The sequence below is a fragment of the Oenanthe melanoleuca genome, chromosome 1A (assembly GCF_029582105.1).
Source record: "Oenanthe melanoleuca isolate GR-GAL-2019-014 chromosome 1A, OMel1.0, whole genome shotgun sequence".
NCBI classification, from domain to species: domain Eukaryota; kingdom Metazoa; phylum Chordata; class Aves; order Passeriformes; family Muscicapidae; genus Oenanthe; species Oenanthe melanoleuca.
In genome coordinates, this window is record NC_079334.1 from 11,113,393 (window position 1) to 11,126,641 (window position 13,249).

Below are 13,249 nucleotides of genomic sequence, written 5' to 3' on the forward strand. Positions count from 1 at the left end.
TTGATTAGGCACAGTCTTCTGAATACATACCTAAAGAATACTGGCATATAAATACTTCCTAACAGCTATATGATAGTAATAAATATCCCTTAGAATTGAAATACCATCTCAGAATGATCTGTAAATGGATCTTAGGTTCCTAGTCTTTTGATATTTGTCCAGCCATTACAAATTACTTCTCCAGTATCATTTGGCCAAGGTCATCTTCATGTTGCAGTAGTGAGAGGTCTCACATCCATACTCCCTAGGACTACATAATGCTGTTAACAATACAGGCATATGCATGCTAAAGAACTCTTTTGTTCAGGATATAACATTCCACTGCATCAAAATATTACTTAAAGGACACGCTGTATCTGAGTCCTCTATTGTTTAAATGAGGCCCATGGTGCAGAGTTGGCCCTCTTCATGTAGCAACTACCAAAACCCTCCCATAACCACAGAAATGTTTTGCGAGACCCACCCACATCTTCCACTGAAGAGCATTATATAAAAAAGTGTTGGATCTGGCTGATGACTGCCTTGGAACCCAACATGGCTCCACACAGGAAGAGATGCCAAAGGAACGTTGTCATACTCCCTCTGACATCAGCTGAGGCCTTACCCCTTGCTGTGTAGGTTAGCCTAAAATCTCTCCAGCATGATATCATTTGACTTAAATGGTTCTGTGATTTCTACCAGCTGAAGAGTTCTCCCAAGCTTGGCCCCTTTATTTTACAAGGTGATTTGTGATTCAACTGCATTTGTTCAGAGTGAAGCAAACAATGGCTGTTCACAACTGAAACTAATGAACAGAACCCTGGAAGTTCTCTGGCACTCAGATTTCTTTAAGTGCACCTGAAGTGTGTGTGAAGATAACATGGTGATGCTCACAGTGCCCAAATAATGAACTGATGCAATTCACAGTCACTGGAGCTGGGGAAGGGCCTTTGGTCCCAGAAAGTCTCTGACCTTGGAAATGCCACTGTCAGAGTCCCAGGAATGGTCTGACTGGGGAGTTTCCTTAATAGACATGCTGCAGGAGCATTATGCTGTGTACAATCCAGCCTCAAGACCTATCCATGACATACTCATTTAGCAGACAAAACCAAAAGAAAAAAGTAACCACGTCTCATGGTTAAGGTTTCAAATAGCTCTAAGGCCTGGGAGAGCACTGACCAGTCCCGAGATGGAGCATCCTGCTCATCCCTGTGTGTTAATCCATGTCCAGGTCACTGAGGGAAAATAGTCTTTCTGTGAATGTTGCTGCTGGAAGCAGGATGGTAAGCTGGTACAGTAAAGCCAATGTTTTTTGTGGAGAAATCTCTTGACAGACAACTGTTTGTTCAGCTCAGTAAATTCAAGCTGGGGCTGAGTAAGGAGGTTGCCAGATCACACAATAAAACAGTTGTATGTTGCTTCTGTCTTATACCCAAACGCTGAGTGGGAGATCAGGCAGAAGGAGAGCAGAAACCTGAGACTGTCATGCTGCTAACAGTTGTGCTGTGAGGTTGCAAAAATAACACAGCAAGATGAGGCCAAGCTCTGTCTTTGGCAATAAAAACTTGTACAAGGAAGGAGGATCCAAAATATACCTCATGTGGTTGTAGAAAACAGCACTGAAATCACAACGAATATGTGATAGATGGATCATAGACCATTTGATAGATTAAGACTTTGAAAGCTAAAGACTGGTGTATTAAAAAGTCTTTTTTCTTCCTGTCTTCTTCTTCTGCTCCATCCTCCCATCCCCACCAAATAGATGGGCATTTTCAGTATTATCTTCAAGTGGTGTTCTTTTTCTACTCCACCACAATGGTAGAAAATATTCCTGCTAAAGAAATCTGTCTCTGATTCTGCTGTGGCTTTTCCTCAGCTTTACTGCTCATGAAAGGCAATGACTGGAAAAGAAATACAACCTCTGCCTGTTCACATGCACTTCTTACAAACACCTCACAACCTCTTTGACATCAGAAAGCTGGCCAAACACATTAATGATGGGAATTTAGCAATTAAGAATGACCTTTTACCTTCAGAATTGTACATTTGAGAAGCTGGCAAAAGCAGGAATTACTTTAATGCAGCAAAGGCATTCCAGCAAGGGTAGTAATTTTTAACCCCAAAATGTGAGAATCCCTACTATCTTCTGACAGTTCAATCTTGGGTTTAGACTTCTGGTTTTTTTTTTCAAGAGCAGAAAATCATCATCTGTAATAGACTGCTCCCTATGAATCTCACTTCTACGTTCTCTCAGAAAGCCAAGAGTACTGTGGGAGATGTGAGTGTGGCTGGAGAACATAGCTCCTGGTGTGTTCCCTGAAAGGACTTTATAAACCATAAACTGGTGATTTCTGATGGGTCCCTTGCCAAAAACTGAGATGTGACCTCCCCTTCTTTGAGATAAAACACCACATTGAGACATGATCAAACTTTCCCTTCCCTTCCCTTCCCTTCCCTTCCCTTCCCTTCCCTTCCCTTCCCTTCCCTTCCCTTCCCTTCCCTTCCCTTCCCTTCCCTTCCCTTCCCTTCCCTTCCCTTCCCTTCCCTTCCCTTCCCTTCCCTTCCCTTCCCTTCCCTCCCCTCCCCTCCCCTCCCCTCCCCTCCCCTCCCCTCCCCTCCCCTCCCCTCAAGGGAGATGGAAAACAGCCTTACCAGTTTAATGGTTTGCATTTGAATTAACATAAACTGATGTGTGCCACTTGTAAGTGATTGGTATTAAAGCCAGACTTAAATAGGCCTGTCTCTGGAGACAGTGAAGTGTAGTGTCAACACTGTAAACAAACAGTGTGCTCTCCTGGCTTAACTAAGAGGATTCAAAGTGATCTAAGTTTGCTTTGTAGAAGAAAATCTGAATAACTGAAACAACTCTAGCCTGAAGGAAGTGTGAAGTATACAGGGAAAATAAGGGACTTATTTATTTATTTAATGTTTTCATTAAAAGGCAAGTTTCTTAGAAGAGAGTGTAACATCCTGCTGACCCCAATGGATTCTTAAGGTACTCTGAATCCACTTATCTGTCTAGCCACAGGATGTAAATCGGTGCTGCACTACAGTAATGAGAAAAATGAAATCGAAATGACTGAGTTCTCCTGTGGCTTGGTCAGTCCTGGCTTCTGAGTAGACCTGAACAAGCCCTGACTGCAATTTCTGCTCTGGTAACTGTGCAATGAGAACGGAGACAGCTGTGAAGCAAGAACACAGAAAACCTACAACCGCCTATCCAAGCTATTGCTATTCAGCCATTGTTTGTGCTTGAGTGTCATTAGTTAAACTGGCAGGGAAGGCCCACTTTAATGCTGAAATTAATTGTTAATGCCACATTAAGAAGACTCTCAAGGTTATAATGAAAACTCCTATGAATATGAGCTCTATGAGCTTGACTCTCATCCACACTTCAGTCTCTCCAGCAGTCTGGCTTTCCACAGGGACTGCAAGAGACATGACATGTAGTGGAAATGTAAAAGTGTACATGACTGCAAGAGCAACTGATGAAACAAGGCCAGTGACATTATCATTGTCATATCCAAATGGGAGTGACAGGCCAGCATTACACCAGGATTTTCATGTCCTCGCAAGGCTCAAATCTGTCAGCATGAGATGCTGCCCTACGGGAAGGAAGATCAGTTCCCTGGAAAACAGCTACTGAACCCCTACTACTTACAACTTAGAATTGCCAAGGTGAACCATTGTTTTGGTTTTCTCTAGGTTGCCAGTCTGTAACTCGAAACTGCTCAGCTGCTGTGACCATCTTGTCAAAGCTGCCCCCCAAAGTCCGTGTGCCACCAAAGCCCCACCAGCCACTTCTATGCTCTCACATCCTGCTGGGTTCCTAACTCGTGACAGTGGAGAAGACAGTCCTAGGTGGGTAGTCAGGTAGACTCCTATGGTATTAGCAATGTTATATGCTGTCCTGAAGATCAGTTGCATGTTTGATACACCCCAGATGTGGTTTGTCCTCCTGGCTGAGGGCACACTGCTGACTCCTGCTGAGCCTGGTGTTGACCAGCATCCCCAGATCCCACCTCTGCAGGGATGCTGCCCAGACTTTCCTCTCCCCATTTATATTTGGGCCCAGCACTGCTCCACCCAAGGTGCAGAATCTATCAGTTGGACATGTCAGATTTCATCTCATCGATCAGAGCCCAATATTCCAATCTATAGAGACCCCTCTCCAAGGGATCTTCTCTCTCAAGAGGGTCAAGCATCTCCCCAGTTTGGCACCATCAGTAAAACTGCTGAAGATGCATTCAATTTCTGCATCCAGATCACTGATAAATACACTGATCAGGACTGTCCCGAGAACTGAGCCCTGTGGAACAGCCCTGTGGAACACTGCCAGCCAGATGTGGCTCAATGCACTACAACCTTCTAAGCCCTGCCCTTAAGACAGTTCTTTACCCAGTACACTGGGAACCCGCTCATCTCACAGCCATTCAACTCGACCCTGCTGTGAGGGGCAGTATGAAAAGGCTCCCTAAAATTCAGAACAACTATACCCACCACCTTCCCTCAGTCCACTAGGTGGGTGGTCTTAACATACCAAGATAGCAAATTAGTTAAATGGGATTTACCTTTGTGGCTGACTATGCTTGATGCCTGCATTACTCTTTAAATGACTTTCAGTAGTACCCAGTATTAACTTCTTCGGCATTTTTTCCAGCCCTTCTGTGAGGGCTAACGGTATCAGTTACAAAACCTACAACTTCTAAGCTGTGCTTCGATGCGGGCTTTTACTCTCTTTACTACAGAGGCATAATTGTTCTTTGCCTCCTTTCCCACCCTCCCTCTCTACCATCCAGCACATGCCATTGCATAGTAACTGTACCTGTACAGCCGTTTTGTATAGAAAGAAAATAAACTAATGTGTTATAACACATTATAAATAATAAACTAATGTGGTGCATTTGCACAAAGGATTTTGCTCTGGTATATGACTTTAAAAAACTCAAAAGATCATCCTGTGACATGACACTATTGTAAATATCCCATGGATGTATCTGGAGCAGATGTGGGCATTGGGGCTCTGGTCCTAGTAGTTTAGTAATGAGGGGACACTGCTGAGGTGCAGTGGTTTGAAGTTTGGTGTCTTTTGATATTTAAGTTCTAAATGTCTATTGTTACAAATCTGACAAATCAATCAGCTGAGTTTTTCTTATCCTCATTGAAAAGGTTTCCAGCCCCACTCCAGAGTATAAACAGAAAAAAGTACCAGTTGATTTGCGCCTTTTTAAAGCACTGTATTTGTGAAAGGTGTATTCCATTCCTCTCCTGTCTTTCCCCCTCCCACACAAATAATTTTTTCAAACAAAGGAGGGAAATCCAAACTGTCCTCACAGAGAACAACTGAACCCCTTTGGAAGACCTCCTCATCCTCAGAGCCTACACCCTTCCCAAGAGCTGTTTTGTAGATTATAGTAGAATGTGAGTCACTCATAGCTGATGTGCTCTTACCATGGGACTGCATTTTTGGTTTCGGCAACCAGACTGTTTTTATTGAGATGCCACTTTCACACGCCTTGCCACAGATCTATGGTGTTCATGCTACGCCCCTGTACTCTCAGGATGTGTGGCACACTGAGAGGCTGAGGTAAACCAGGAGCAAGTCTGGAGGCAGCTCTCTGTCACAACTTTGGCAGGGAAGGAATCTTGTCTGTCCTCATTCCAACAGCATCAATGGCTTTATGGGCCTAACCAGTACAGTGGCAGACAATGTGCCTCCCAACAGTTACAATATTGCCTGGCTCTTCCTCAGACTCCTGAAGGGGAAGAAACAAATCTGGCAGCTCATGAAGTCAGATACACACCAGTTGCTAAGATAACCCAGCTGATAAGAGCAGCACACGAACAGATAACACCGGGTACAGGACTCACCTGACTTTAGATTTCAGCATGCTGTGTGCGGATTAATGAACAAGCCTTCAGTCCCAGATTTGGTACAGAAAAAGACACTGGGAGCAGGAAATCTCAGGGATCTGCTCAGCAATGTATTTCCCTTCACTAGTAATATCCAGAATTGTATGAGTGAGTTTTAAGTGACTGAATCAAATGTGAGGTAAATACCACCATGTCGTTAGCTTAATTTCGATGTTTCTAAGACAACCTCTATGTGATAAAGGTTAGGATGAAACCAACCCTGTCATAGTTGGATAGTCCCATGACTGCCTCTTGCACTTTGGGGAAGTACCTTCTACAAGGTATCAAAGCCCTAAAATGCTTGATAACAAAACCTTCGCAGTCAGAGGTTCATGGCGAGTAAAATTTCCAGTCTGCAGAAGAATTTGAGGTGCCCCTCTCGATTTAAAGTGCAATTTTATTTTAAAAAAAGGTATCTTTTTATATCTTTTTACACCCCCCAGAGATATCCTTGGAGACAGGTTGTGGGGAACGAAGATTGACTACTGAAAAAAATTCAGAGCTAAAATGTAAGCCATATACAGAATGCCTGCTTGCTGGAGTCCAAGTTAGGACCTGACTACCAAAAGCGGTGTTTCTTCTTTGAATCAGAAGTTCCAGTAAGGAAAACTCTGCATTACACTGCTCTGCTGAGCTAGATGACTACTGATGCCTGAATTACTTAATTTTTATCCCTTGCCTGGTGTCTTTACAGGGGATGCAAACCTGCTTCTTGGTCATCTCAACATGATGACCTCCAGTTCTCCAGACAAAGTTATGCAAAAGACTTGCACATACTATGTTCAGAAGATAGCTAACCATAATTTTCAAAATCAACTCTAGCCAATGATGAATTATATATGTGACCTTAATGAGTAATACAAAGATGCTGTATGCCTCTGGTTTTGCTAGAAAAGTGTTAATTTGCCTTAGATGAAAAGATAATGAGACCTTCAACTTGAAATCCTTTGCTGTAAAAGAGAAAGTGCTTTACCAGTAAAATTAATATTTTGAAAAATGGTATTACATAAAAAGGTAGGAAAGATTAGTCACCCAGTGAGTAGAGGTCATTACTTTGTCTGACAGAAAGTCCAGAGCTTTATTGACTGACCTCCTGAAAAGAGAGTATTTGTTTATAGCAGCAAGCAAAATCACTGGTTTTTTTCTCAGCACCAACTAATTGCATGCTGCATTTAAAAACACACTCAATCTACAAGTAAACAGATTCATGAGGCTGTGAAGTGTTTTAAGTCCAGGGAAAATTCTTTCTGAAATATAAAACATCTGAGACCGGAACAGATGTTCTGGAGCACAGCCTAAGGCTTCAGTCAGCAGCCTACCAGGCTCCCCTAGTAGCTCCTCATCACTGTCTCTCCTGAAAATCACCTACATGCAAGTGTTAAGCCATAGGAAGTCAAGGTTCCTCTCACCAGTGTAAACAGTTGAGTACGTAGCTCTGGCACTGGACTATTGGTAGAACTCATCGCCCAACCCATCAGTCATCCTAATCAAGAAAATAAAAGTAATGCCAGTGATTTCTAACCTTAAAGCTTTAAAAAAATAGATCTTTCTATATTTACGTATTGATGTACATTTGCAGTTTAAGAGCCACGTCTCACACCTTTCATGGTCTCTCTCACACTGAAGTGGTGAGAACGATTGGTCAAGCACCTCCATGATAAACTGACAGTAAAGGTAAGGACACTGAAATGAAAAATACATTTATGATGACATAAAAAAGAAGTGAAATCACCTATTGGCAAGAGCTGTGAGATGGGTGGGAAGCAGACAGAAAGATACTTTCTGGGGGCCTAAGTATGGGGCCATTGAATTCAACAGCTCCAGTGAAGTTGACTTCAGGCATGAAGTACGGGCCATCTAAATGCTTGGTAGTAATCCAGTTTTTATCACCTTTAAATTAGCTGTGAGCTCTTTAGAGAGTGTCTCTACAGTTCAGGGGCCATTACAATCCAACCAAAGGAGCAGTAGCTTGTGCCTGTACAGCAAATGAGGCATGTGAGATTTTACAATTAAAGGACTTGAGCACTGATGGAAGCATGCTGGCCAATTTATCAGCAGAAATCTAATCAATCTAACCATAAGCTCTGTAATTCCCCAACCCTGGGCCATAAAACACTGCCCTCATCTGAACCAAATGATTGAACACACTCCAGGTTTTTCTGGCATGAAATAATTTACCAGCTATTTCAGGTATGCCACCCTTGCTTGTGGGTGTCAGCGAAGCCATTGGCCTGCAAGGGAAAGCAACTAAGTCTGCAGGTATAGCCTTTGGATAGTATTTTTAATGGCTACACATACTTGCCAAGCAACTGTGTTAGGCCCAGATTTCCAAGGGTTTGGGCTCTGTTGCCCTGCAAACAACATAGGGATAGAAAAGACATGAGTATTACTGGGGCTGGCATCACTGGACCCAACGCACAACATGCAGAAACTAAAGATTCTCAACTAGGTAAGAAAGCTCCTGAGGGTAAAGTAAAAAAATTATACCACTACATACTCTTCATATTTTCTCTTACATTTACTTCAGACTAGGTTTATTTTTAAAGAATGTTTTCTTCTGGAAAATAAAAATTAACTGATCTTGATCTCCCAACAACACTTTGTGGGAAGGAAATCTCCAGTGATGCAACAAGTAGGGTATTTCCTCTGCCATAACATTAAGTATACTTATTAACTTGTTGGGAATTTGGTGGGTAATAAAAATCAAAAGGAGAGAGACAAATGTTAGCCAGGCAAAACTGTCAAAGGATTAATTTCTGTAATTCATCTTTCTGTTAGTGAAAGGATTATGGTCCTTGCTGTGCTTGATCTTGACTAGATGGTAAGATATGTATCTTTGGAATTTAAAGGGGCAAATCTTAAGAAAATAGAAAATCTTCCTCATAAAAGCTGAGTAAGCACCACATCTGTAACAAATTTAAGGCATGTAAGGACAAAAAAGAACAAGGTGTTTGTAGCTCTGTGGACATCTGTAATACCCCACAGGAGCTGGGGATCACATTAGGTCACTGCTGACACAACTGTGTGGAATCTTTCTGGGTGTGGTGTATATTTACATCTCTCAAAAGAAACTGGTTACTGGGGCATCCAGTGTATTTCTGAAGTGGTTGGATTCCCTTTCCCCCTCTCCCTATTTACAATTCCCTTTGGAGTACAAGAAACATTTTCTGTAACCTCAGCCTCCTGATTCAGCTGTTGTGATGTCAGTTATTTACGATAACACAAGTGAGACAATGCCTGTGGTTTGTGTGGGACAAAGCCAACCTTGTTCCTGTAAAAAGTGACAATCCTGATGTGAGAAGCCCAGGAAAGGCTACGATGTAGGACTCTGAGGTGGTATTTCACTAGTCTACCAGCTTCATAATAGGCTTGACACTGCATTATTTCAAAGGCCACTGACAGATGGTCTCTTCCTTTCCACAGCACTGGACACTAATGTGACTAGAACTCTTGGAAAACTCTCTCCTTGCAGAACAAGGCTTCAGAGATAGGTATCTTGGGAAATGAATGGATTGCTAGTGGGTGGAGAGGCAGCAAATGTCAGGATGCAAATGTTTCAATACCAGTTACACGTTCTGTGGTCAGAGGCAAGTCATTCTGTACCTCTGCTTACCTGTCATGAAACTCATTTATTAATATTGCACTGCGTAAGCCACAGATGTAGCGAAACTTGCAGAATGCCAGTAAACTCTTGATGTCACAGAGTAGCAAAAGGAAAGAAGAAACTCTTAAAACAAAGCATGATTAGTTATGAATGAAGAGCATCAACTTTGGTTTGGTAGCCTAGAGAATGTCCCTTACCTGCTATCCTGCCGATTGGCATCGCGTGGTCCTCGGGAGGGGAGACAGACACCATGATGTGGTTCATATAAGCTAACTCTTCTCGGTGGGACAGGTTGATGGGCTTGACTTCCCTGTGCAGCCCATCCTCAGACAACCTCGGTGGTTTGAAATCGGAGTGCCTGGGGTTCAGTATCAAAGGATGCATGATAGGGCTGGGCATCAGCTGGATGACCCTGGTGTTCTCCTGGCGAGGGCTGGAGGGCTTCTGGAGCACCTCGGAAGGAGGCGGACAGTGGTTGTTTTCTATTGGGGACACTGAGAGAGGATAGGGCTCCTGCTGGTTGTTCTCATGCTGGTGCCTTGTCCCTGGCACCCTGTCGGCCGGGGACAGGCGGCGGAAGGTGCTGTCCATGGGGGACTTCAGTGGCCGCTGGTCGGGGTCTGGTGACGGACGGTGGTTGTTGGTGATGGGTGACCGTGAGCGATGCAACAGTTCAATGGTTGGGGGGTTGTGGTGCATTGCCTCTGCAGATGGTCTTGAAGGTCTCTGAACAAAGCTATCTGTGGAGAAAAAAAAAACAGTCCCCAAAATACAGACTGTCTACATTGTGATCAAGGTATAGAATCTATTGCTGACAGCTTGCAAATGTTTTTTATTTGTGTAACCTACAGATGCCCAGAAAAGTATTTCTACACAGAATGAAAACAGTGAAAACAATCTCCCTCCACCACCATGTAACAACAGCTCCTTAGGAAACACAGTCAGAGAAATCCCATTTTGAGAAACTGACAGAACACTTGTGAAGAAAGCAAGATCTGATTTAACTGTACTAACTGTGTTTCTGCACAATTTTTTTGAAACTTATCTCTTGCCATTCATGTCTCTCTGTGTCATTTCTCTTACTATCATGATGAGCACTGTAAGGTAGAAAGGAAAGAAAAAAAGGGGAAATGTCTCCAGGAAAATACTGGGTATTAAATTTTAGATGGTAAAGGCCTAGGTCAAGGTTGAGAATAACTCAGTCTAAAATATGAACTGGGTTGTTTAAAAAAACCCTACTGGTAGGAAGCTCTTTATGGAACCCTACATTTTAACCCTGCCTTGATTTTAAGCGCATGTTACATCTTCATAAGGATATTTTCATCTTTTATTTAGTCCGTGGTGTCTGCTGATGGATTGCCCCATAAGCACTTGCATGTCTTCAGCAGGAGGACTTCTAGCATCACTTTTGCACGAACACACTTTCCCAGCTGTTATGCATAACAGTAGTAGGGAGATAAACCACTAACAATCCTCTCACAAAATTAAAATTTTTGTCAGTGCAAACTTTCAGATTAGGTAAGGCCATCAATTTTGACTTGGGAAACTACTGAAAAAGAGGAAAGTACCACCAGAGCTACAGTGACTAACAGGTTTTTTCAGAAAAACACAGATCAAATTTCAGTGCTGTTTGTTGAAAGCCCTGGGTGATGACAGAAGGAAACTTCTGGGTATGTGTCAACAACTGAAACAAGTAGTTGCCTATTTGAGGCTGCCTGTTTGCTCACTCCGTTTTCTCTTAACACTAAATGATTCTCTTGCTCTTTTGCCAAGGCAGTGATACCTGTTTGAAGATCCTGTCGAGGTGAAGACTAAAGGGCTCCTGCTGCTCTGGAACCCAGGCAGGCATCAGGAGATGGATCAGCATATAGCCAGGGAAAGGCCTGAACAGGAAATGCTCAAGTCCTGAGTAAATGTAGTGCCAGGCAGTGACATAGCGTCTGCACAAGAACACTTAAGTATACAGGAAAACCTGGAATTTTAGGCAGAACCTACATTGCTCTAGAATACTTATTAAACACACCTGTGGTCCCAGACAAGAAAAGTGCATTTGTAGGGCTATTCAAGATACTCACAATGGAACAGCTGGAGGACATGAAACTCCAGAGCTATATACTGTTCTTGCTTAAACCCAAACTGTTTTAAATACATTCTGGCCAGTGAATGTGGGATAGCCCAAATGAAGATCAAAGAGGAAAAATTTACAACTGTACCCACCTCTGTGGCTGTCTTTCCTTAAAGTCTCCTTTCTTTGCCACAACAGAAAGAAAATCAACCCCCAAATTTTACTCAGTGTCCTATCTTCTACAGACCATCCACCCCCATCACTGTATATTCAAATGCACTGTGCTCATTCTTGGCCTGTAAATATAGACCAGAATATTGTGTTGTTTGTCCTATTCATTAAATGCCTTGGCTGAAGGGAGCAACTATCTTTAAAGTAGAAAGGAATGCCCTGCTGTGCTTTTCACCAAGCTCTCTGTAAACATTAGCTGGCTCTGACAAACTCCAAACAGAGGTGATCCTACCTGTCTTCCAAACCATGGTGCAACTGAACCTGGACAGAGGAGACAGAAAGTAGAGACCACGGAACTCTCAGAAAAGCAGGAAGAGGAAACACCACAAATGGATACACACTAGTGGTTCACTTTTTTTCAAGATCTTTTTCTTGAAGTACTTAATAAAAGAATCCCCTCATGACCAAATATGCTATTTGCCATAAAACAATTTCAACTCAGCTCCAAGCAGGACTGACACAAATGACCCTGAACAGAATAAAATCCTCATCACAATCATTCCTTGGTACATCTGGCGATTGTAAGTTGAGCACATTTGATAAAACATTTCAGGCAGCACTAGATTCACTCTGGCTCTTCTTTCCAAATGAGCAACACTCTTCTTGAAGACAAAGCTATGAAAGGAAATTCACCTCCCCAAGACATTTGGTGACCTATCCATATAGGGATGGGTGGGGCTTCATTACTCTGGAAGTGAGCAATTGCTGGCATGACAGTCCCAAAGATTGGCACTCTCTGCTTACCCACGAAAGAAGTGCAGGGAATGACAGTATAAGCTTCCTGCATGGCATCCCATCAAATGACTCAGAGCTCTGTCAGAAGGACCACTGGAGATGAAGGTAATTCACTTTCCATTGCTCATCCCTCTGCAGGGACAGAGCCCATTCCAAGCCAATATCCTGCACTGCAGTCAATTGATTTCAAACAGCCAAACCTGCTTTGTCTAAGCCTAGTAAGAAACCACTAGATGGAAAGCATTTAAAAGCAGGATTGTAAGTATAATCCATTAGGAAATAGGCAAAAGAGCCAGAAAATGGAAAAGAGCACCAGAGTAAGGAGAGATTGTAATAAAGATACATCACCTGTGAAGTTTAACCACTCAAAAGAGTGCCAGGGTAAAACCTGTGCCCTCTGTAACAGTTTTTGTGTTAGCCAGGGTTAAGTTCTGCTCCTCACATTCATTCTCTTTTTTTAAGGAAGCCGCATTTTGCTGAGGGTAAATGAAAACTCAATTGTGCTAGTTTCTCCCAAGTGACTTCGTGAAACAGAAGGAAGAAGTAATGTCAAAATAAACAAATTCACCTGCCTGTAAATTTTTGGCATAGAGATTTTTTGATTGCTGAGCCTTGTGGCAGGCAAGCTGTAGTTTCTTTTGCTTATTTTGAAGCTCCTCTCATGGGAAACCAAGACTTAATTTTTGTCATCATAAAGAGAAGTTTTAAGTAATAGCACAGAG

General features: G+C 42.7%; 1 protein-coding gene and 1 long non-coding RNA gene across 5 annotated transcripts in view; one reads left to right on the plus strand and one right to left on the minus strand.

The window, feature by feature from the left end:
* The window catches only part of LOC130266536 (uncharacterized), a 44,888-nt gene extending 40,184 nt beyond the window's left edge, over positions 1 to 4,704 (plus strand). Inside the window, exon 4 of the long non-coding RNA XR_008842914.1 lies at positions 3,685 to 4,704. This is a non-coding gene — a long non-coding RNA (uncharacterized LOC130266536). The remainder of the gene's footprint in view (positions 1 to 3,684) is intronic.
* ETV6 (ETS variant transcription factor 6) overlaps positions 1 to 13,249 on the minus strand; it is a 126,830-nt gene that overhangs the window by 14,104 nt on the left and 99,477 nt on the right. For all 4 annotated transcript variants that reach the window (XM_056515783.1, XM_056515774.1, XM_056515778.1 and 1 more), the window contains one exon: positions 9,694 to 10,236. In XM_056515783.1, coding sequence (XP_056371758.1) covers positions 9,694 to 10,236 — 543 coding nt within the window. The remainder of the gene's footprint in view (positions 1 to 9,693; positions 10,237 to 13,249) is intronic.